General features: G+C 36.6%; 1 protein-coding gene across 2 annotated transcripts in view; it reads left to right on the forward strand.

Moving 5' to 3' along the window:
- The window catches only part of MPP7 (MAGUK p55 scaffold protein 7), a 249,688-nt gene that overhangs the window by 46,051 nt on the left and 177,348 nt on the right, over positions 1-26,289 (forward strand). Inside the window, exon 2 of one of the 2 annotated variants that reach the window (XM_064368559.1) lies at positions 16,234-16,401. In XM_064368559.1, the coding sequence (XP_064224629.1) occupies positions 16,365-16,401 (37 nt within the window). In that variant the 5' untranslated portion in view covers positions 16,234-16,364. Of the gene's footprint in view, positions 1-16,167; positions 16,402-26,289 lie in introns of those variants that run through there. The other variant, XM_064368560.1, reaches the window with a different exon arrangement.

A 26,289-nucleotide genomic window follows, 5' to 3' on the forward strand; every position in this document is an offset into this window, starting at 1 on the left:
ACACCCATATATATATATATATATATATATATATATGGGGCCTCCCAAGTATCTGGGACTACAGGTGTGTGCTATTGTGCCTGGCTAAATGGCAAAAGTTTGAATCAAGAGGTGCCAGGGAATAGAGGCCTCCTGCGTTGCTAAAGGTGTATTGAAGTCAGAATGCCTGTGCCAGCATCAGTTCTGTGTTGATACTGTGATTGAAGTAGTAACTCTGAAACGAAGATACTTTCTTTAAAAACTTGAATACTTTTCTGTCATATTTTACAGTAGATCGATTGGCTCGTTGTTGCATGCTTGTATGATTCTTAGGGTATGTTCTTACTAGCTAGTGTTGGTTCAGAGGGTATAATCACAGTTAGAATTTTTTTTTTTTTTTTTTGAGATAGGGTCTCACTCTGTTGCCCAGGTTGGAGTGCAGTGGTATGATCTTGGCTCACTCCAACTTCCACCTCCTGGGTTCAAGTGATTTTATGCCACAGCCTCCTGAGTAACTGGAACCACAGGCATGTGCCACCACACACGGCTAATTTTTGTATTTTTAGTAGAGATGGGGTTTCACCATGCTGGCCAGGCTGGTCTTGAACTCCTAACCTCAAGTGATCTGCCTGCCTCAGCCTCCCAAAGTGCTGGAATTACAGGTGTTATCCACTGTGCCCAGCCAGAATTTTGATGTATTGTTATGTAGTTCTTTCTTAAATTAAAAATATGATATTTGTTCAGATTAATACAATGTTGGGTGTTTTAGTTTCACATTCCTTACTTATTAGAAATATAGTTTTTAGAGCTTTAACACATCGCCTAAAGCTTATGAAAGTTGCCTTTGTTAACATGAATTCCATTTTCCTTTTAAAAATTAAATTATGGCACCCTCTACTGAATTTGAAAGGAATTGCTGAATAGTCATATGCAGGTTTGAAAAAGAGACCGTATGACTTTATAGATTAGATTTTGTTGTCACCTCTACTTGCTGTGATGATCCTTTTTGCTCACAGGCTCCTCCTGAGGCAGTGTGGTAACATATGTGCAATTAAACCCATATTTTGAAGCAGGCAGAGGAACTAGAGTGAGCAAATTCACAGAAGCATGAAATAACATCGTGTTTTCACAGGGTTGTAGTTTTATAGAAAACTTGAGAGAGGGTGTTGGTGTGATTTTTACAAAGAAAGCAACAAGAAAGGACCAAGAGCATGTCTCATTTTAAGGAACTTAAACTTTATCATGAAAGTGCGGTTGAATCATCAGCTAGTTTATTTAGAGTAGTCAAGCCATCATGTAAGTATCTTTGAGAGATGATGCTGGCAGCAGGTGTAGGATGGGTTGGAGGTGGGGACAGACCAATTTGAGGATTACTGCATTTGCCAAGTGGGCTTATTAAGGTTCTCAAAAGACACATAGTTCTGGGGTATGAGAGGCTGGGAGATGGGTAAGTTCTTTCCCCCCCCTTAAAAAATGTTTTAGCATAAAAATTTCAAGATATACAGAAAAGTAGAAAGAATAGTGCAATGAATATCCGTATGTCTACCTTAGACCCAGCAACTGATGACATTTTGCCATATGTTCTCTCTCCCTCTCCTCCCCCTCCCTGCTGAAGTATTTTTGAGTAAATTACAGACACCAGTACTTGACACCCCTAAATACTTTATCAAGTATCTCTCTAAAATAAAGGATGTTAGGAGAGAGATGTTTAGGGAGATGAAATCAGGAAAGTTAGAATTTGGTGGTATGGATAATGACTTCTGTTACATCCAATAGGAGAACCACAAAGGCTTGCTTTTGCTGTTATTAATTTGTGATTATATAATAGTTTCTTTCTACAGTTTGAGACTTTCAAGAGATGGATATATAGTAAATGCTATTACATTTTAAATCAAAATGTTGAAAAGGACACATTTTTGATTGGTCAAAGTTTCAAATACGTACAAAAGTTGAAGAGGACATCATTCTTGGCTAAGGCAATGGCCCGTGCCAGGTATCTCCATGTGAGAAGAGAAGAGAAGTGGAACTATTCCGGAGAGAAGTAGGCCAGGCTTCTCTCACCGGGAGAAGGAGCAGGCTCTTTTATTATAACAGAAGCCCAGGTCAGCAGAAGTTTGTGTGAGAAAGGCACACAGCCAGCACAAGTGTGACCCACACCAAGTGCAATGGTGAGAGTGGGCAGCTGGTGAGCTGACTGGCACTAGCAGAGTCTACTTACTTGGGGAAGAGGGAGCAGGAGACGTCAAAGAGGACTGGTCACAGATGACAGATGAACCTTTTTTGAGGGGGCACAGAGTCTCGCTTTGTTGCTCAGCTGGAGTGCAATGGCGCAATCTCAACTCATGACAACCTCAGCCTCCCAGGTTCAAGCGATTCTCCTGCCTCAGCCTCCTAAGTAGCTGGGACTACAAGCATGCACCACCACACCTGGCTAATTTTTGTATAGTAGAGACAGGTTTTCGCTGTGTTGGCCAGGCTGGTCTCCGACTCCTGGGCTCAAGTGATCTGCTGGCCTCAGCTTCCCAAAGTACTGGGATTACAGGCATGACCCACCATGCCCGGCCAGATGGTGACATTTTAATATCTTTAACTTGTTGACAGTTTGCCTACTATACTTTTAGTCTAGTAAATGTTTTAGGTTGTGATCAATGAGATTAGCCCTTCTCCATTGCACAGGAGAGCTCAAAAGAGGACAGGCAGAAACACGAAATACATAACGTATATAAAATACATAATATTATCATAGCTAAAGTTGATAGGGGTTCCAGTAGTCTCTCATTCATTTTTCATTGGTTCAACAAATAATGTTTGGAGCCACCTATTATTATGGCAAGCACTATTCTGAGACACCAGGAATTCAGCAGTGAATAACACAGACTAAAGTCTCTGCTCTCGCGTAGTTTCTGTAAGTCATATGTTGCTTAACGATGGGGAGACATTCTGAGAAATTTGTTGTTAGGCGACTTGGTCCTTGTGGGAGCATCCTAGAGTGCACTTACACAAACCTAGATGGCAGAATGGCAGAGTCCTCTATACACCTAGGCTACGTACATGGTGTGGCCTGTTGTTCCTAGGTCAGAAACCTGCACAGCAGGTGACTGCACTGAATATTTCAGGCAGTTGGGACACAGGGGTAAGTATTTGTGCATCTAAACATAGAAAGGGTAGAGTAAAAATTTGAGACCAGTGTCGTATAGGTGGAGTCTCCTTTACAGAAACATCATTATGCCCTGCATTGCATGACTGTATTCTAGTAGGAAAGACAGACAGTAGACAAGAAGAGTGAAATATGCATAGCTCATGAAATTGGGATAGGCACAGACTAAGATCATTAAGTGGAAATAGGAATGTGCGAGGGAGATTTTAGAAACGGAGGTCAGGGAGGCTGAGAAGATGCTGTCTGGGGAAACACCCGGAAACCTGAACCATTTGAGCCGTGTCGGAGTGCACAAAGCCTCCTGCTTGGCGTTTACATCATTTTCTGTTTCTTGTGAGAGCATGTCTCCTCTAGAGAGTGTATGAATAGGAAGTGGCTGACAGCTGGCTTCCATGTGGTCTTAGCATGCTCTGTTTTTCCCAGCCAGGTTCCTCTTCTAACCTTCAGATTTCTTGACACTAAATTGATCATAAAGCAAGTTCCCCTTATCAGATAGATTCATCCCAGGGTGTGTTAGTCTAAGACAGTTTGTCTAGCAGTTCACTAACAGGCTGTGCATAGCTCTGTGAAATGCTCTTTTGTGTAACCGTTTCCCATGGTTTTTTGGACAATGACTGGCATGTTACTTTCCTTAGCAACTTAATTTTTGTTCTGTCTTTACGTAACTCTTTGGAAATGTTGACTTTTCCCCTTTTCCGTTCATTTGTTTCACTGTAGAAACTAAAATACTCCTATTCAGAGCTATGACATGCAAATTAAAAATTTACGAAGTATAGTCAATAGATTCCAGCAGCTAATATTAATGAAGTGTAAATATTGAGTTAGTGAAGAAAGTAATATTAAAAGGCATATGAACAGCACAATGCTCTTAAAGTTTCTCTTGGGTATAGCTGACTTCAAATGTAAGAGTCTCTACCATTTGATTCATAAAGAGCTAATAATAGATTTTCTTCTAGTTCATAAAGGATGCACTGTTCTCTACAGTATAACATTAGGGTTTTGAATTGTTTGAAGGACTTGTTCCTGGTTTGTTCTCAGCACTGGAAATAAAATAGATTATGAATATGCTACAAGACTGGAAACATAGGTATAAGCTCATACACAAATAAGTGAGGATTTCATTTAGAAGTGTAAAGATAGATGACCATGGAGAAAAATCTAATTTAATATAAAGTTGTTTGCGTTATATATAATCAGTGCTTTTGGATGACATATTTTCTTTTATTGCTGTCTATTTAAGATAGCTTCAAAACATACATATGTAAATATAAATGAATGCAACCATTGTGAGTTACATTTAGTTTAACTTGGTAGCACTAGTCCTTAATTTGAAAATGCGTACAATTAGCTTTAGTATTATGACACAGTTATTTACAAATGAGAATCAATTTTTAGAAAACATATTTTTTGATAGTGCTGATATAGGGCCTAGGAATCTGACCAAACCAGACAATTTACATGAGTCTGTTGTCAGTAAACACATGAAATCATCTTTATGAATGTCCAGATTTATTACAGGTGTTTCTAGTAGCCCACATTTTTAGGAATTGTTGTATTGAACCACTTAATATTAATTAATCCTCAGGAAATAATAATGTAAATACTTAGAGTGAATGATTTATGTTATATAAAAATCATACTGTTGATATTTGCAGATGAGCAGTGTATCAGTCATAAAGGTTGTGTTTCAGTAGCAAATAGCCCCAACAGCACATTTATTTTTTGCTGTTGCTGTATATCCATCACATGTTGGTGGGGTACTGTGCTCCATGTCAGAACTTGAGCGAATGGACTTGCCACTATGGAAAACATTAGATAACTTGGGAAGGAGAAGATGTATATGATTCAGCTCTGTGTCCCTACCCAAATCTCATCTTGAATTATAATCCAATTTGTAATCCCTGCATGTCAAAGGAGGGATCTGGTAGGAGGTGATTGGATCATGGGGATGGTTTCCACCATGCTGTTTTTGGGACAGTGAATGAGTTCTTACCAGATCTGATGCTTTAAGTGTTTAGCAGTATCTTTTGTTTCTCCTGCCTGCCACCATGTAAGACGTACCTTGCTTCCCCTTCACCTTCTGCTGTGATTGTAAGTTTCCTGAGGCCTCCCTAGCCATGTGGAACTGAGTCAACTAAACCTGTTTTCTTTATATGAATAAATTACCCAGGCTTGGGCAGTTCTTTATGAAAACAGACTAATACAGTGTAGAATCCCATGCTTGCTCTTAAATGTGTCTTTGTAGCAGTAATAACCTATCACTTTCATGTTACTGGCTAAGGAAAGCCACAAAACCTCACCTAACTTCAAGGGGCTAGAGGCACACAATTCTCCTCTGTATGTGGAAGGGAGGAGCTGCAGATATATTGTTGAGTAGCATCATTGTCTAGTCATAATTAGAAAGTTTTCTAAAATAATGAATGTGGTCAAGTTCCCTACATCATATACTTTGATATAACAATTGAGTTGTCATTTATAATTGGTAGTGCTGGTTGAAACCATTTATTATATACCAAATACATAGCAAAATCACTTGGTATTAGTCCCTCCCCTCTGACAGTGTTTGTGAGTTTAAATACAACAATGATTTATGTGTTTCAGACTTGATCTACAGGACTGCTCTCCATGCTATACTATAAATAGGCAGGCTTGTATTTGCAACTGCCCCTTAAATCAGTTTGCTTGTTGTTTGGATTAAGCTTGCCAATGTCTGAGAGCTACTTACTAGATTTTTGACGAACTTTTATGGCTACTATTAGTTTGTAGTTACGTCATTTCTTCCTTAGACTATCTTCAAAGTTGTGTACTCATTTTTTAAAATTGTGTTAAACATAACATAAAATTTACTGTCTTAACAATTCTTAGTGCACAGTTCAGTAGTGTTGAGTATAGTCACACTGTTATGCAATGGATCTTCAGAAGTTTTTCATTTACAAAACAAAATCTCTATACCTATTAAACAATAACCACTTGCCTCTCCCCGCTGTTCCTGGCAATCATCAGTTCTGCTTACTGTTTCTATTAATTTGACTATTTTAGATACTGCTGATAAATGGTACCATAAAGTATTTGATTTTTGGTAATTAGCTTATTTCCTTCATTTTTAAGACTGAATAATTTTCTATTGAATATATATACCACATTTGGTTTGTCCATTCATCTGTCAATAGATGTTGGATTTGCTTCCATCCCTTGGCTGTTGTGAACAATGCTGCAGTGATGTAGCTACGCAAATATCTCTCTGAGTTCCCGCTTTCAATTTTGTTGGATATATTCCCAGAAGTGAGAAACCTTCATACTATTTTCTGTAGTGGCCATACTACAGAAATTTACATTTACATTCCCATCAATAGTGCACAAGGGTTCCAATTTCCCCACATCCTTGTCAACACTTGTTATTTTCTGTTTTTTTTTTGATAGTATTCATTCTAATGTGTATGAAGTAATATCTTGTAGTTTTGATTTGCATTTTTGTAATGATTAGTGATGTTGAGGATCTTTCATATTGCCTTCCTTTGTGTTTTATAGATTTTTTTTGTAGGGACATTCTTTGATTCTCTTCTCATTATCTTTTGTGTATCTGATGTAGGTATTTTCTTTGTGTTACCATGAGGATTGCACATATCATCTTAAAGTTGTAATAATCTGTTTTTATCTAATAGCAATTTAATTTCAATCACATAGAAAGACTCTGCATTTTATAATTCTGTCCCCCATATATGTTATTGACATCACAGATTACATCTTTTTATATTGTGTTATGTTGTTATAAATCATTAATATAGTATAGATTTATAGTCACTTTTATACTTTTGTCTGTTAAAATGTATATATATAATTTATGTGTATATAAATTACATGTACATGTTATGTATTTTATATTTTAATTATAATTATGGGTGTGTGTATAAATTTTCTTTTTTGAGATTGGGTTTCGCCTTGTCACCCAGGTTGGAGTGCAGTGGTGTGCTCGTAGCTCACTGCAGCCTCAACCTCCTGGTTCGAACAATCCTCCTACCTTAGCCTCTTGAGTAGCTGGGACTACATATGTATGTCACCACACTCAACTAATTAAAACATTTTTTTTTGTATGGATGAGGGTCTTGCTTTGTTGCCCAGGCTGAAAATTTATGAAATAAATAAAAGCGATTTATGCATCATTATAATTTTACTGTATTTTATATTTGTTCATATATTCACCTTTACCAAAAAGCTTTATATTTTCATGTGGTTTCATGTTGCTGTCTAGCGTTCTTTCATTTAGACTTGAAGGACTCGACTCCCTTTAGTATGTCTAATACAGGTATAGTGTCAACAAACTCCCTCAGCTTTTGTTTATTTGGGAAGGGATTAACTTATTTTTCATTTTGTGGGACAGTTTTGTCAGATGTAGTCTTCTTAATGGCAGACTTTTTTTCTTTCACCACTTTGAATATATCATCTTACTTCAACCTGCAAAGTTTTTGCTGAGAAATTCACTGATCCTCTGTGGATGCTCCCTTGTATATGACGATTCACTTTTCTCTTGCTGCTTTCAAGATTCTCTCTGTGACATTTAACAGTTCAGTTATGATGTGTCTTAGCATGAGTCTCTTTGGATTTATCCAATTCAGAGTTTATTAAGCTTCTTGAATTTTTATGTCCATTTCTCTCCTCACATGTGGGAAATGTTCAGCCATGTTTTCTCTGTTCTTCTCAGACTCCCGTATTGCCTGTGTTCGTCTGCTTGATGGTGTTCCATTAGGCTTGTCTCTTTTCTTCATTCTCCTTTGCTTTTGCTCTTCTGACTTGATAGTGTCATATGATCTACCCTCAAGTTCACTGACTTTTTTTTCTGCTTGATCAAGTCTGCTGTTGTGAATTTTTTCAGTTCAGTTATTGCATTTGTAAGGTCCAAAGTTTCTAGAAATAGAAAGTTTTAATAGTTTCTATTTCTCTAATTCTGTTGTTATTTTGTTCATGAATCCCTTTCCTTTTTTTTTTAGTTGTCTGTTTGTGTGATGTTTTAGCTCACTGAGCATCTTGAAGGTGATTATCTCTAATTCTTCGTCAGGTAATTTGGAGATCTTTTCTTCATCGTGGATTTCTGGAGCTCTATTTTGCTCCTTTGATTGGGCTATGTTTACTGTTTCTTTGATGCCTTGCATTCTTTCATTGAGATCTGGGCATTTGAAAAGAGAGCCTCTCTCAGCGTTTATGGACTGGCTTCATGCAGGGGAAAATCTTTTCCAATCAGTCTGAATAGTGATTCTTTGGACCTCTCAAACCTTTGCTGGGAATGCATCTTCTCTGGGCCTGTGCATGTAATTTCGCAGTTAATGAAACAGGACTTGCTCCTGTTTTCTTCTCAGAAGTCTATACAGTAATCTCTTCCTCCTCATGGCATCTGAGGTGCTGCAGTCTTCCTGATGCTGTAACAAGCCCCTGTGCTCTCCTTTGTTCTCAGTGGCCCCCAATCTGGCATCCAGATTATATCATCTTCCAAGTTAGCACTCCAAGTTAGTTGCTTGGGTAGCCCCCATAAGCCAGAACACTGGGTGCACATTTTCCTCTTCTCTTTCCTTCTTGAGGGAGAAGCTGGAAGTTGGGAATTTTCCTCTGAATTACTCCATGTTGCACTGGGGTCAGGGAGGAGCTAAGGTGGGCTAAAAGCAATGAACTTTCCTACATACACTGATGTCACCTTCCTTAGCTTTTGCTTGCATGGGTACTGCATAATTAATTGACTTCTGGAGTTCTTACAGAGGTAACTTGATTTGTATGGTGTTGTTAAGTCAGTGTTTCCACAGGGAAAAGAGGGTTTGAGGCTTTCTATTCCACCATCTTGCTAATGTCACTCCCTGTACATATTTAGTAAAACCTCCAGTCATTGCTAGAATAATTCACTGGATGTTTTGCTATGCCTGGAGAATAATTATTACTGTGTTATAATAGGTTTTATTGATAAAGAGGTAGATATTTGGTAACTCTGTTAAAATTTAATGTTAAATGTAGCTTTTTAGTACACAGATTTATTCTGTTTTTATGCATGATAGGTTGAACAGGGAGTTGTATATAATTTTAATCAAACTTGCTTTGTTGACTGGTTTATTTTTGACCTCTCAAGATATTTTTGAAATTAGTGATTATGAATTGTGGGTAATGCTATAGTGTTCGTTAATAAGAAAGGTTTAATAGAGTCCGGATTGTATTCTTGAGCTTCAGATATATTCTGTCATTTGTTTTAGCCATATAAAACAGAAAGACAGTATCTCTGGCTATCATGTAAGGTGCTACTGTAGATTTTAGAAAGATCTGTGGCTTTTACAGGCTGTGAATTTTGTAGGTATGTCCTAGACCTAAGAATTGGTGATCAATATATTGAAGGCTAAGAATACTGTTTTCAGAACCTGCTTGATGTTTTGGGTATATCGGAGAAGGCACTGTGTTATGTGACTGAAGAGCCAACATGAGGATGTGGCTATGAAGCAGGCAATTTTCTGATTTGTAAATGGAATCAAGTAGATCAAGAAAATTAAGGGGAAGGTTGAGGGAAAGGGAGAGCTAAAATTGAAGCATCTGGTGTGTTTCTAGTGTTTTAGATACATTGTTTCATTTAACCAGTCACAAAAAGTGAGTGAGATATATATATATATATTCTTTCTGTTTGACCACTGAGAAAACTGAGAGAGGTTAATAGTAGTTAAGAGCCAGCTTTGTGTAGAATGATTCACAGTGTGGGCCTGGAACTCATACATACCAATGTTAGAATCCCTTCAAGCTGTGGACTTAGAACACATTGCCTAAAATTCAGTTTCCTCATCTGTAAGACATGGGAATAGTGATTATGAAATAGGATTATTGTGAGGATTCACTGAAACAGTGCATGTTGCATTTTTAAGCTACTATACAGGAAATTGTGGATACTCAGTTAATATTAATAACCATCCTGAACATTATTCTTATTTATTTATTTTCGTTATTTTATGTGGCTTTTCAAGGTCTCATGCTTTATAAATTGTGCCTGTGGTAAGTGATAGAAGATCCTTCAGATTTTAAACTGTTTTTTCGTCCTACCAAAGCATGTATTCTTTTCATTGTAGGATCACCAAAAGTTTGGGAGATTAGAGGAAATAAGAAATTAGAGAGTGATGAAAACAAGATCGGAAAGTGTTAATCAGGCTGGACATGGTGGCTCACGCCTGTAATCCCAGCACTATGGGAGGCTGAGGTGGGTGGATCACCTGAGGTCAGGCGTTTGAGACCAGCCTGACTAACATGGCAAAACACCGTCTCTATTAAAAATACAAAATTATCCAGGTGTGGTGACGGGTACCTGAAATCCCAACCACCTGGGAGGCTGAGGCAGGAGAATCGCTTGAACCTGAGAGGCAGAGGTTGCTGTGAGGCAAGATCATGTCACTACACTCCAGCCTAGGAAATAAGAGCAAAACTCCGTCTCAAAAAAAATTTAATCAAAATGGTCATCTGTTGATTGGCTGCTATAAGGGTTAGATGTTTTACTTTTGTTATTTCATTTAATCTCATTTCATTAGGTAGCTTGGCCAGGATCACGGAGTCAGTAAGGCTGGGCTTGGGTGTGATCTTAGGTCCGTCTGATTTCAAAATCTGTGCTGTCATTATTAGGCTGTGCTATCTCCCCATAGGTAAAATGATGAGGTGACTCTGACTTGGAAGGGAAAGACAGCAGACCATTTTATTATTTAGTTTTTAGGGACATAAGATAATATGGGTTCCATTATCAAGTAATCTAGTGGGGGACATTGACTGAACAAAAAATATAAAATTACATTGATGCATCTTAATTATAAAAAAGGATTACAAGATTGTTTTCCGTGGTAGAGGACTTAAGGGAATGCCAGTAGAATGCCGAGATGAATCTGGAATTGAGAATTAGTTAAGGAAAACGTAATGAAGTTGTATCACTCTTCTCTGCCTCCAACAATTAGAGGAAAGAGACATGGAGCAAAAATAGTGGTTCATTGATGGTCAGTGGTGTCATCTTTAAGATTTAGCCAAGACTTTTTAGTAGTAGGTGGTAGAATATAAATGCAATGAGAAAAGAGTCATCATCAGAGAAGTGTCCCCGAGGAGAGGTGTGGAAGATGTGCCAGCACTATAAATGCTGCTATCTTTGCTTTAAGGAGAGTAAAAAAGAAAATGGGGTCGTGCCCTCATTGTTGTAGATGGTTCCGGTAGTCTGGAATGAGGTCATTGCCTGCAAGTGCTAGTTCATTCATTACACCTGTGCTTCCAGAGAAGGGGCGATTGTGTGCCTTTCTAAGAGCCCTCACTAGATGAGGCCCTAAGGGTCTTGTGGTTAATACTCCTTCCTGGCAAGTGGACCAGGGTTCCCGGCAGACTTTCCTAGCAGCCTTAAAGCCTGGGTCTCTTCACCTGGGGATTATAAAGCAGTGTGTTCTCTTGTTTCTTTTCTGAAGTCTTTAAAGGTTTATAGGATTCTTTTAGTGGGATTCTTTTCTGTTGTTTCAGCATTTCCCTTTCCATATGTGGAAAGGACATGTGTTGGTTTTATATTAATATAATCATTGAACCCCACTGGATTTGTAAAATGTGGGGCATTTTGATCTTTCATACTCATTCCTTTTTTTCCTAAAAACTAGGAATTTTTGGTTTTGGTTGTGTAAAGCATTTTTTCTTAGATACAACATCCTAATACTCAACCAGTTGTAAGTCTGTTTTTAAATTTTTTATGTATAGTGACAGAGTCTGAGATACTTGGGATAGCCAGAATTGAAATACAATTTCGTTTATGATTAAGAACTGAATCTTTAAAAATTTTCATACTCTTGTACAACAAAATAAAATGAATTTTTTTAACTTTCTTTTTTTGAATATTTAAATGATGACCAGTAAAAATGTTACTAGAAAGAATGTTACTTCTAGATCCTGAAGTCACTAGCAGATAGGATATAAAGATATAGAATAGTGGTCAGCAAGCTTGGCCTTCCTTCATTTCTAGAAATCAAGTTTTATGGGAACACAGTCATACTCATGTACATATAGTTTAGGTTAAGATGATATGGACATTACAGAAAATGTTTGCCAAACCTTGGCATTAGAGAAGCAATTCTTAACAATTTTGGTTTTCATATCTACACTCTTTAAAAAATTACTGAAGGCTCTAAAGAGTTTTGATTATGTGGGTTATATTGGTTTAATTCATTTAAAAATAACAGTATTGGCCGGGTGCGGTGGCTCATGCCTGTAATCCCAGCACTTTGGGAGGCTGAGGCGGGTGGATAACGAGGTCAAGAGATCGAGACCATCCTGGCCAACATAGTGAAACCCCGTCTCTACTAAAAATACAAAAAATAGCCGGGCATGTGGCACGTGCCTGTGGTGCCAGCTACTCGGGAGGCTGAGGCGGAAGAATCACTTGAACCCAGGAGGCGGAGGTTGCAGTGAGCCGAGATTGCGCCACTGTACTCCAGCCTGGAGATAGAGCAAGACTCCGTCTCAAAAAAAAAAAAAAAAAAAAGTTTACTCTGTGTGTGTTGTTTTATTGCTCTATTAGGTTTTGAAAATGTAACTTTTGAGTATGTGTATGTGGTGAAATAATCTACAGTTGGATGTCTGAGCACAATTATTCTGAAATGATAGATTGCTAACATTTATTAAAATAGTTTATGATGACAATGAATTACAAGTTTTCATATTTTTGAACACTTACAAGTAGGAAATGTATTTGAAAATTACTTGATTTCTTATTCATATATATTAACTGTGTGTGTATATATATATGTTTACATTAATAAAAAATGTTGCAGACGATGGAATTAATTCTTTACTGAAAACAAGTTGTAAACACTTGCACTTTTGTGATTGACCACTAGATGTCATGAGTGCCACGGGAGCATTAAGAGTTACCCAGGGCGGGTAGAAATTGAACATTGTAAACTCATAGACCTTCACATACTTCACTGTTTCCACATGATCAATGCCAGAGGAACCTGATACAGTGTGATATATAGAAGCAAGGTACAACTGGAATAATGAAATTTCAAAAATAAGCCCTTTTAAAGGAGGGTTGTAATCATTCTATTGGGTATTGTAAATGCTTCAGGTGCACTTGATACTGCTGTTATGTTCCTGGCTTTTGGATCTTTCTCTTTTTTATGGAAAGATGGATTGAACTTCAATTTAAGAATATTCGGTAATCCCTCTCAGGACATACTGTAACAGCTGGTATTTTTGTGTTGTAGTAAATTGATTCCATACAACAGTCAGTAATAATTATGGCTGCCTTCCGACAAATTCCAAAGCATTTTCAATGAATTTAGCCAAAGAAAATAACATCATTACTACAAAAGTTTAACTCAGTTCGAAAGTTAAACCTAGCGCTTTATTCCACAAAATACAAAATATTACTGGTTAGGATTCTGTCAAACCATTTTAAAAATTCATATTCTTGCATATGCTCTGAGAAGGTGATTACTTTGTAGTATATGTACTTAAGAGAGAATTGCTTTGTAGTAAATAATACAGCTTTGGAAAAATTTAATCTTGAGTGTTCATTATGAAATAAAGAACAAGAAGTGCTAGGGCTTTTCGTATGTGGCATAGATGAACAGCAGCAATATCAGCTCAAAAGGGTGTTTTGATGTGGAATGTAAGGCTTTTAGTATTAATGGAATGTGAATGTTTCAGATTATATGAAATTCTAATTGTTTGCTATAAGCATATGTTGTCTTATCATATGGTGTGTATGGTTTATAAACGTGAAACATTGTATGTTCTTTAAGCTGTGAAGAAAGTGATAGGTTGCATGGTATAGATTGTATAGCGCATGTACAATCTATACCATATAATTAATGGCTTTTCTTGGGACATAAAGAACTTAAATTACGTATATATACACACACATATAATACCCACGCACAAACATACATACATATATATTGCCCTAATGGTACAAATGTGTCTGCAGACATTTTACGAATTTTAATTTGTTTTCCTTTTTTTCCATTAGCGAAACAAAAGTCTACTAATTGACTGTGCTCTTGAAATTATACAGTCTGTTTTTGACTTTGAATGACTTCGTTTCTAACCTTGCTTTATATAAGGAACATTTTCCTGTAGTTGAATCTTCATCCTGATTTTTATAATAATTTATGAAGGCAAAGCAAAATTGCTTTCAAAGTTATTAGAAAAAACAGCTTCAGACATGTGCATTAGTGAAATCTTGCCTCACATTTTTAATTTTTAGCTTAGTGAGCTGTATTTTCATTTGGTACTTAAAATAACAGGCCTCATATTTTAAATGAGCACTCTTTTCTGTATGGATTTGTATGCATGTTTTAACCATGTCAGCCTTTGCAGTAACATAAAGCAAAATTCAAGCCATTGCAGCAAATAGTCTGATCTAAAATAATGCGTTTGATGATGGTGTTTTTAATACTAATTTTCACTTTAACAATTAAAAAGCTAATTTAGAAGGCTTTAATAGAATCTTACAGTGTGGATTTTTTAAAGTAAAATTTGGCAAGTTCATTTCTTTTTTTTCTGTAATTTGATTTAGCAACTTAAAGGCTTTAAGAATTGATGTGAGCCAGTTTTTCCAAGGTTTCCAATGTTTTCTTGTTGTTGTCAATACATGTTAAAATATGCTTCTAAATTACTGAATTTGCTTTATAGAGAATTGAGGAAAGTACGTTAAAAATGAACTTAAAACACATTGTGTGGTTCTTCTGATTTCTACAAAAATGTAAATGGAGTACTTTTTCCGTTATTAGCCAGGGGTGATCCAAATTTAAACCAGATGGCCTCCCTCTAGGTGTTAGGCCAATGTAAATTTTAATCTTGCTACTTTCTTTTATGTTTTCATTTTATAATCTCATTACCTGAATTTAAAAAAGCCCAGTCATAATAGCCAGCGTTTCTTGTTTACTTACCATGTGTCAGACACTGCATTATATGTCTGAGTATATTTAATTACCAAATAGTTCTAATTTGCTGTTGTCTTTATTTGCATGTAAGGAAGTTAAGGCTTAAGAAGGTGAAATACCTTGTTGAAGATCACAGAGCTAGCAGCTTTAGAGATTAGGTCAAACTCTAGATTCCTTGTTCTTAACTACTATGCTGTACTGCCTTTACTGCTTATTTCAGGATGAACACTAGTTAAGATAGCTATTTAAAAAGAAGTTAATATTTTTCCAGATACAACAAAGGTTAGTTTTTACTAAAAGAATTTACTTATGTATGCTGGCTCGAATTGTTAGATTTACTTTGGATTACTAACACTTCTATAAATCTATAATAACATCTTGTTTTTCATTCTAGTAAATATTCCTTCAAGATTAGTTGCAGTCTTCAGTTAGAGAACCGTGCGTTTGTCATATTAGGATGAGCTATTTAAAAAAAATACCATTAGGCTGGGTGCGGTGGCTTACACCTGTAATCACAGCAGTTTGAGAGGCCAAGGCAGGCAGATCACCTGAGGTCAGGAGTTTGAGACCAGCCTGGCCAATATGGTGAAACCCCGTCTCTATTTAAAAAAGAAAAAGGAAATTAGCCAGGGTTGGTGGTGGGTGTCTGTAATCCCAGCTACTCGGGAGGCTGGGGCAGGGAGAATTGCTTGAACCTGGGAGACGGAGGTTGCAGTGAGCCGAGATCGCACCACTGTGCTCCAGCCTGGGCGACAGAGTGAGACTCCATATATTAAAAAAAATACAATTAATTATAAGTTGCTGACAATTTATATAGTCTCTGTTCTACAGTTAGAAATATGACTGAGAGTTATGGTAACACGGGGAAGGAAGTTGAGAATGGCATTGACGTACAGAAGCTTCTTAAAATTATCCACGTATCCAATCAGCGTTCCCCAACCCAAATGTAAAAATCTTTAAAGAAGCCTTGACACATGCGTGCAGAACATTCATGTTTTCAATTAGAAGTTGCTCTTCAAGATCAGAAACTCTCACAGTTCATATTTGCATGTGGTCTGTAGAAAAAATTCTGAAGAGTTGTGATCTCTCGGGTAGTGATTGGGATGAGAATTTTGAATTAGTTAACAGAATGTTGTGATTTGATGATGGTCCCTTTTTAAAAAATATGAATGTTTCTTTCCTTTCTAGAAACAGCTTACAAGATACACAGATCTTGGTAGACACTGTGGCTGCAGACAGTTGAACTGGAATTCCCTGTGGCTCTCTGAGGGCAGGGTGTCTGCAGAGCGGTGGGCTGACCTGTTCCTGCACCTTGCATCATGCCAGCTTTGTCAACGGGATCCGGGAGTGACACCGGTATGTGAACCCAAGAGGGGCGTTTTTCATTCCAACTTTGCTTAAATCTTCTTGTTCACAGTGAAATACAGCATTGCTTTAAGCAAATGCAGGCAGATCATGCTTGTTTGTTTTTCTGTCACCAACACTAGGGGCATGAGATGGACTCGGATGCCTTGCTAGGTAAAAGTCACTGGAGGATATGGGCTGACTGCCTTTCTCCAGGTAGTGATGACGTGTACTGATGCTCTCATACTTTCTTGCTTTTAGAATAATTCTTTGTATTTAATTTAAAAAATTAAGTATTTGAAACATACAGAAAAGGATGGCAAATACCATAATAACCGTATTACCCTTCACTCAAATGTAAAAACAGGAACCGTTTGCCACAGTCGATTCAGATCTTTCTCTTTTTTTTTTGTTTAAGAAGTAAAACATTATCCTTACCCCAATTCTCTGTTTTCTCTCTGTCAGAGGTAAAACATATCCTGAAGTTGATATATGACATTAAGGGATTCAATTAAAACTAACAAACATATTTCATGATTATCAGTTATAAGACTTAGAGATACCTAGAGCAGATATTTCTAAGAAAGGAAAAAAAAAAACTCACATGCACACATGTGTACATAAATCCTCCTCTTCTGATCTGATTCAGGAAGTAGGGGTATGGTGGTAGATGCCTGTTTGAGGTCCTATTCTGGACCAGAATCAGCACTTTTTCAAAGTGTAGAATCCTGGATGCCTCTAAGAACTAAAAAAAAAAAAAATGCAAATGGGGTTGGGGGTTTATGTCATTTTTAAAGCCCCTTGAAAGAAGTGATAACATAGTGTGATGAAAAGGAATGTTTTCTATTTTATATGGGCATCCTGAATTTGGTTGATACAGCTCTCTAACCATCTGAAATGGCTATCTCAGACTGGACAATTACAATGACTGGTGCTCTAATTTCAAAAATGCTGAAACGCAAAGTCAGTTTTATCTCGTATCACTTTACGCTGGCATTTCCATTTGCACTATTTGCAAATATAATTCTTCACTATTTCAAGCATGTCCATAGTTATATTTTGGCAAATTTTGTCTCATCTTTATCAATCAAGAATGATTTTTTTTTTCCACCATGATTTACACTGAGGATTTTTTGTCAGGAAGAAGTTTTGATTGTTAAATTACATAAAACTTTTCTTTCTGAAGCGCTTAACTTGGAAGCCAGCCCCTTTGGAATTTTTTTCTTCTTTTTATATAGTCCCACATTGTGTTCTACTTTATAAAAATGAATGATTTAACTTTCCATAGTGCTTTGGGAAATTATGGATAAAATTTATGTGAACCATAAATTTACTACAGTTGTGTAATGAATATGTTTTAAACCTTGCTGTTCACCCAAAATGCCTGAGTTTAATTGAATGCAAAATATTGTTGCTTACATATAACTTGAAGGAGGATTAAAATGGAATATTTATAGTTTATAAGGCAGTTTAGGTGTCAGTCATGAAAAATAGCATAGGCTATTAAGAATTTAAAAAGGGCTTTTCCACACATAGCCAGCTCGCTTAGTGCAAATCTAAAGGGCCTATCTGAATGACACCTTGCTTTATGGTGTTTTTTGACCTTATGTCCCCACAAGGTTTGAGCCAAGCACAGAAGACAAGTGTCTCTGCATTTGCAGAAGCCACAAAATACGGCGTATGCATCAGATGTTTGTTGTCCTGTCATAGTTCCTCCCAGTCCAGATGCAACTGGCCAGTTGCTTAGCAGTATTGCTGATGTCATCCCATTATCAGGTTTCCAGGGGAACAGAGTTAGAGTATAAGCGAAGGTGAGACCCTCATGCCACAGGAGCAGGCACCCGACTTATGGCAGCCTAGATGCACACGGATTGCTCATTTGGGAAAATACGTTCCGTGTAAAACTTTTACCGCTTCTTCTTTCCTGTCTTGCTTATTTCACTAAGAAAAAAATCTAATTATACAAGTAATGCATAAAATCATACCGCTTTCCCTCAATCTCATTTTTTTCTCAGTTTGATAAGTAGCCTGTATCTGTGCATTCGATACTTGCATGTGTATGTCATAAATATGTTGTTTTTGAGTCTCTTTTCCTTTTCTTTTTAATCACAGATTTTGTTATGCCCTAATTATTATTCGTCAACTTTTTTTCTACACCAAGCTATATTCTTGGAGAGCTATTTCCATGTTATATATAGAAAAATGTGTGTGTGTTCACGCATGTTTATCTGTAATCTGTCTCTCTATACCTCTGTACAGTCATCTCATTCTTTTAAACTAATGCATACTTTTCTGTTATATCGCTATTCAGTGAACCATATTGCTGTTAACGAAAGCCTGGCTTTGCTCCTTTTGTAAATATTTTGGAAGGGAAGATGTGCACATTTAATGATGTCAAATTGTCCTTTAGAGTGGGTAAAGCACCGAATGATCTACACTCAGTGTTTTAAAGATCCTTTCTTGGCAATATTCCATATTGTCAATCTTTATAATTTTTAACCAATCTTTTGGGAAAAATATAAAATCTTAAGTGTGAAATGTGCATTGCTAGTGATATCTAGCATATTGTAATTTGTTTAATGGTCATTCCTCTGTGATTCATCTATTCATATCTTTTCTCCATTTTTATGTTGGTTTATCATTTTCAAGTTTACTTACAGAATTTCTTTATATATGTTTTACATAGTAATCCTTTGAGCCATTATAGGTTGAGCACCATTTCTTCTGGTCAGTTTTTTATTTGTCCTTTTTTATTCCTTAAATAGTAACATTTTTTCTATAGTAGTTGAAAACTTTTTTGTAGTAAAATCAATATTTTCTGTATGGTTCATGTTGCTTTTCTTCTGCTTAAGAAGGCTTTCCTATCCCAAGATTATGAAGATATTCTCTAAGATTTTTTACAATTATTTTAAATATTTGTTTTTACACATTTGAAATTGTAATCCAACTGCAATCTGTATGTGGAGTATGGCAGTAGTCTAATCTCACCTGATTTTATTTTTTCATGTGGTCTAGCAAGTAGTCCCTGGATAGTTTATTCAATAATAGTCTGTTCTTTTCATGCATATTTTTAATATCTCCTGTATCATAATCCAGCATTATATGTATGTTCTGAGTTCTCTTTCTTGGCTATAATCATCTGTTGATTATATTTAAAAAGTTTTTAATAGATTATTTTTTAGAGCAATTTTAGAATTACAGAAAAATTATGAAGGCAGTACAGAGAGTTTCAATATGCCTCGCATTTAGTTTCCCCTGTTATTAACATCTTACATTAGTGTGATAAATTCATTTCAATTGGTGAAGTGACATTGATACATGATTATGATTAACTAAAATCTATACTTTATTCAGATTTCCTTAATTTTTCCATTAATGTCTTTTTTGTTGTTGTTGTTCCAGGATCTCATTTGTAATATCATATTACATTTAGTTGTCATCTCTCATTCTCTTGGCTATAATGGTTTCTAAGACGTTAGAAATCAGGCATGATGGCTCACACCTCAATCCCAGTACTTTGGGAGGCTGAGGTGGGTGGATCTCTTGAGCCCAGAAGTTTGATACCAGTCTGGGCAACCTGCATCTTTACTAAAAATACAAAACATTAGCTGGGCCATGGTGGCATGTGCCTGTAGTCCCAGCTACTTGGAAGGCTAAGGTGGAAGGATCACCTGAGCCTGGGAGGTCCAGCCTGCAGTGAGCAGGGATCAAACCACTGCACTTCAGCCTGGGTGATGGAGTGAGACCCTGTCTCAAAAAAACAAAACAATAAAACAAAACAAAAAACAACAAAACCCAAAAGACTTTCCTTGGTTTTTGGCAACCTTAAGAGTTTTGATGAGTTCTGGTCAGGTATATTGCAAGGATTCCCCTCTCCTGGAATTTGTCTGATGTTTTTCTTATGAAGAGATTGGGGTTATGTGTTTGTGGGGGTAAGATCACAGCAGGGAAGGGCCATTGTCGTCATGTCATAGTGAGGGTACATTCTATCAACTCAATTTATAACTGTTGGCATTAATGTTGGTGATCTGCCTAACATACTGTTTGTCAGGTTTCTCTACTGTAAGATTACTCCTTTTTTCGTCCTTTCCATACTGTTAATCTTTGGAAAAAAGTCTCTCTGTGCAGTCCACACTTAGAGCAACATGTTTTGTTTCTCTTCCCTTAGGGTAAAGGAGCTATCTAAATTATTTGGAATTCTTTGTCTTTTCTCTTCCATTTATTTATTCAATCATTCATATCAATATGGAGTCATAGATACTTATTTTGTGTTTTGGGTTATAAACCATGACTACGTAATTTTGTTGCTCAAATTGTTCCAGCTTTGGCCCTTGGGAGCTCTTTGAGTTGGCTTCTTTGATAACCCCCATCAACATGGGTTCATTGTTTTTAGCACTTGATTACTTTTGGTACTACAAATATTCTTGGCTCATCTTGTACACTTCCTGCCCCAGACCTAGAAATAGACATTTCTCTAAGGGGCTCCAGTTCCTTTCATTGGAGAATGGGCTTAGAAACCAAGAACTGGGCAATACGTTTGCTCATTGCTACTAAAGTGTTCCTCCCCTGCCCTCCCCTCCCCTGTCCTCCCCTCTCCTCTTATCTTTTTTCTTTTCATTTCTTTTCTTCTCGGTAGAGATGGGGTTACCTTGTATTGCTCAGGCTGATCTCAAACTCCTGAACTCAAGTGGGGCCCCTGCCTCAGCCTCCCAAAGTGCTGGGATTATAGGCATGAGGCACTGCACCAGCTTTGTTTCTTTAAGGCTATTTTAGCTGACAAAGCAAGGAAATGTATGTGTGTAAATTAACCCATGCATAAACACACATACACATATATGAACATTTCTGTGTGCAATCATCTGTAACTATACTAAATTACATATGAGTTCTCACTGATGTTTTCAACTCTAATCACTAGCAAATGGATCGTTGTAGCCTCTTTCCCCTCCAACAGTGGAAAACCTGCTTCTACCATCCACCGTCGATTTACTTAATTGTTCAATCCCAGTTTACGTGTAGCAATGTAGCAGTATCAGAATTGTTAACCCATGGGAAACAATTTTTATTAGCTAGAGAGTTGATTTTATTTTTATTCCCAGGATAGTGCCATACTATCTTTATAGTTTTTAATCTTATGGAATCATTCCTTTCCTGCATAATACCTATATTAGTTTTAGTTTTATAATTTCATTATGAATTTTACAAGCATCATATAATGTGAAATATAATATAGGTACAGAAATGCTATAAAAAAAACCTTTATAACTACAGTTTTAAAAATAGTTATAAGCCAGCATCCATGTGACCTGGTCATGTCCATGTGACAACATCCATCTAGGTCAAAAATTCCAACACCTTGAAGGCAACCTGTGTATCTCTTCTCAATCACAATCTTCCCTGCCTCACGCTACACATAAGACCTAGTTTATGATTTATGTAAGCATTCATAGGCAATATGGTTTAATTTTGCTGGCTGAACTTTATAAATGAAATTATACCATAAGCAGTTTTTAGTTTGAAAGTGAATATTTAGAATGAAAAAAATTACAACAAATTGTGAATTTTAAGAAGTGGCTACATATAACAAGTATTACAGAATCCAGGGGAAAAGCATATTTTTAAAAAAAATTAACTCCCTGACACACCTTCATAAAGCTTTTTCTTCTATATTTTTGGCTGTCTACTCTTTGCTTGCCTCTTCATGTGTAGTATTTTCTTTAAAAGAAAAGCAATCCAATCCATCTTACATTACCAATCGTGTGTGTGTGTGTGTGTGTGTGTGAGAGACTGTGTGTGTGCGCGCGCGCGCGCGTGTGTGTGTGTATGTTTAAGAGATGGGGTCTCTATCACACAGGCTGGAGTGCAGTGGTGTAATCATAGCTCATTACAGCCTCAAACTACTGGGATCCTCCTGCCTCAGTGTCTCAATTAGCTGGAACTACAGGTACTTGCCACTATGCCTGGCTAATTTTTTATTTTTTGTAGAGACAGGGTCTTCCTGTGTTGCCTAGGCTGGTCTCAAACTTCTGGCCTCCCAAAGTGCTGGGATTATAGGCATGAGCTACAATGCCTGGCCTTATATTGATTTTTCAATGTTAAACCAACTTGCATTCTAGAGATAAACCCAATTTGGTCATAATTTATTATCCTTTTTCTGTATTTCTAGATTTGGTTTCCTCATATTTTGTTTAGAATTTTAAGATCTGTGTTGATGAGTGAGTTGAGTTGTAATTTCACTTTTTCATTCTTTACCAAATTTCACAGATTCATGTTGGTCTCATGTAGTGTATTGAGAGGAGCCTTTCCTCTTCTGTGGAAGAGTTTGTGAAAGATTGAAATTAACTTTTACTTGAGTGGAACTTTTAGGTCACCTGTGCCTGGGAATTTTCTTTTTGATAAGATTTTTGGTAACTAATTAATTTATTTTTAAGTTTATAAGAATATTCTAGGTTTCTGTTTCTTCTTGAGTCAGTTTTGGTAATTTACAGTTTTCTAACACTGTCCATTTTATCAGAATTTTCAGATTTGAAGAATTATTCATATTATTATTACTTGATGCCTGTAGTTTCTATATTGGTGCTTTTTTTTTTTTTGGTCCTGATATTGGTAATTTTTGTAGTCTCTTCCTCTCTCCTCTTAATTATGCCAGAGTTTTGTCAATTCTATTAGTCTTTTTAGATATAAAACTTACGATTTTATTTTCTGTATTATACTTTTGTTTTTATTTCATTAATTTTTACTCTTATTTTTCTAATTCCTAGAAATACTTCGTTCATAAATGTTTAATCTTTTCCTTTTCCTAATGTTCACATTTAAAACTATTTCTTCCTAAGTTGTATTGGCTTTATTTGTGCTATAATTTAAAAATATTTTCTAATTTTATTAAGTATTTGCTTTGCTTTAGAATTTTTTGTAACTGATTATTTAGAATTAAAAAAAAAATCCACAAGAGCTTTTTTCTTTCTTTTTTTTTTGTTATTGATTTTTTTACCTTAATTGCTTTGTGGTCAGAAATCTGAATTTGCACCATTTTAGTCCTTTGAAATTTGTTTAGACTTATTTTATGGCTAGACATATGGTCAATTTCAGTAAGTATTCTGAATGTGTTTAACAATAGGTATATTCTGCAATTATTTAGTGTAGTTTTCTGTATGTGTCTATTAGGTCAAGCTTATTGATTAAGTCATTCAAATATTCTGTGTTCTAATTTTGTTGTTGTTGCTACTACTCATTCCTTCAGTTACCAAGAAAAGCGTTTTTAAAAATCTCCCTCAGTGACTATAGATTTATCTTGTAGTTCTGTCAGTTTTTGTTTTGTTTATTTATTTATTTATTTGAGGCAGAGTCTCACGCTGTCACCCAGACTGGAGTGCAGTGGCGTTATCTTGCCTCACTGCAACCTCTGCCTTCCAGGTTCAAGGAATTCTCCTGCCTCAGCTTCTGGAGTAGCAGGGACTACAGGCATGCACCATCACGCCAGCTAATTTTTTGTAGAGACGAGGTTTCACTGCGTTGGCCAGACTGGTCTTGAACTTCTGACCTCAAGTGATTTACCTGCCTCAGCTTCCCAAAGTGCTGGGATTATAGGTGTGAGCCACTGCACCTGGCCTTCTTTTGTATATTTAAATTTGTCATTTTGTTGGTAAATTAAGCCTTTTAAATGAATTTTATATTGAACTGTATACTTGTTTTTTCTGTTAGCACTGAGTGGTTTATCTTTTTATATCCTTTTACTTTCAACTCTGCATTGATGGAGCTCTTGTGAATTGCTTGTAATTGAAGCTTTTTGGGTTTGGGCAATCTTTGCTTTTAACTAGAGTATTTTCAATACAGTTAACACAATGACTGACTTTTAAAATTTAAAATTTACCATCCCATATTGTGCTTTCTCTTTGTCCTTTCTTTTTTTTTCTATTCTTTATGTCTCCTTTTGAATTGATTAGAATATTTCTATCATTTTCGTTTTCCCCTCTAACAGTCTGGATGTTATACCTTCTCTTTCTGTTCTTTTGGTGGTTTCCTTCAACATTACTACCGGAATCCTTTATTGTAAAAATTCACCATTAGTCACTACCTTTGTTGTCACCATGGACAAGCCAAGGACCTTACGAGACTTCTACTTCATATGTTCCCAACTTACATGCCACTGTGCCATGTATTTTCATTCTCTGTTTTAAATTAAAAAACCCCAGACCAGCCGGGTGTGGTGGCTCATGCTTGTAATCCCAGCACTTTGGGAGGCCAAGGCAGGCAGATCACCAGGTCAGGAGTTTGAGACCAGCCTAAGCAACATGGTGACACCCTGTCTCTACTAAAAATACAAAAATTAGCCAGGTGTGGTGGTGCATGCCTGTAATCCCAGCTACTCGAGAGGCTGAGGCAGGAGGATTGCTTGAACTTGAGAGACAGAGGTTGCAGTGAGCCAAGATGTCACCACTGCATTCCAGCCTGGGTGACAGAGTGAGTCTCTGTCTCAAAAAAAAGAAAAAAACAAAACCCCAGACCTTGAAGACATCATTGTCACAGTTTTATACTATCAGTATTCATTTAGAGTTCCTCACATATTACCATTTTATTTGTTTACCTCCAACTCACAATTCAGCATTTTCATCCACAATGGTTTTTCCATCTGCTTACAGTAAAAATCTTTAGAGTTTCCTATTTTGAAGGTCTACTGCTATCAAACTGTCTCTGTTATTGCTGAAAATGTTTTTATTTACGTTCATTCTTGGAAGTAGTTTTTACCAAGCACATAACGCTAGGTTAGCAGTTATTATTTTTTCCTCTGCGCTGAAAGCAAGAGGCAATGAAATTATATATTCAAAGTGGCTATTTAAAAGTCACTTGTCAGGCTCCCTCTTTGGAAGTAATTTGGCTTCTTTCTCTGGCTGTTTTCTTTTCTTTTTTTCTTAGATGTCTGTACTTTGACTATTCTGTGTCTAGGTGGAATTTCATTTTCTATGCCTTATCCAGTATTCATTTGGCTTTTTGAATGCATATATATCCATGTATTTCATGAATTCTGGAAAGTTTTCAGCTGGCAATCTTTTAAAATGATACCTATATTTCATTTACTTAATTCTTTCTCTCTCCTGTTGTTCTAGTATGCCAGTTAAATATGCATAAGACAGTTCTTCTATCTTTTATCTTTCTTATCCTTCTTACCTATTTGAGTCTGCTTTGGTCTGTCCATCAGCCCTGTGAGTAATTCTCACCTCTCTTCTTTTTGGTTAATTTTGTTTTGAGCTTTATTGATCTCATTTACATTCTGACATTGAGTTTTTAATTTCAATGATTTTTTTTTTTTATAAGAAGCAACTACTTAGTTCTTTTTTGTTTTGTTTTTGTTTTTGAGATGGAGTCTCACTCTGTTGCCCAGGCTGGAGTTCAGTGGTGTGATCTTGGCTCACTGCAACCTCCTCCTCTCGGGTTCAAGTGATTCTCATGCCTCTGCCTCCTAAGTAGCTGGGATTACAGGCACGTGCCACCATACCACCCTGGCTAATTTTTGTATTTTTAGTAGAGACAGGGTTTCACCATGTTGGCCAGGCTGGTCTCAAACTCCTAACCTCAGGTGATCTGCCCGCCTTGGCCTCCCAAAGTGCTGGGATTATAGGCATGAGCTACTGTGCTCAGCCAGAACTGCTCGGTTCTTTTAAAAATGTTTGGCCAATGTTCAAGTTGTTTGCACCATAGATCAATTTGCTTAGGAAATCCTGTTAACCTCACTTCTGGTACCAAAATCATGATCCTTTGGTGATAGATTCAAATTACTGCAGGTAATGAATATATCACTGAAATTCACCACTCAAGGAATCCATTTGAGAAAACAAAAGTAGATTTTACTGATGTTGTCAGTGTCATGAAATTATTTTGTTCTCATCTTTCATAAAAAAAAAC

The sequence above is a fragment of the Aotus nancymaae genome, unplaced genomic scaffold, assembly GCF_030222135.1.
Source record: "Aotus nancymaae isolate 86718 unplaced genomic scaffold, 86718_ANA_hifiasm-v0.15.2.pri h1tg000077l, whole genome shotgun sequence".
Classification (NCBI taxonomy): Eukaryota; Metazoa; Chordata; class Mammalia; order Primates; family Aotidae; genus Aotus; species Aotus nancymaae.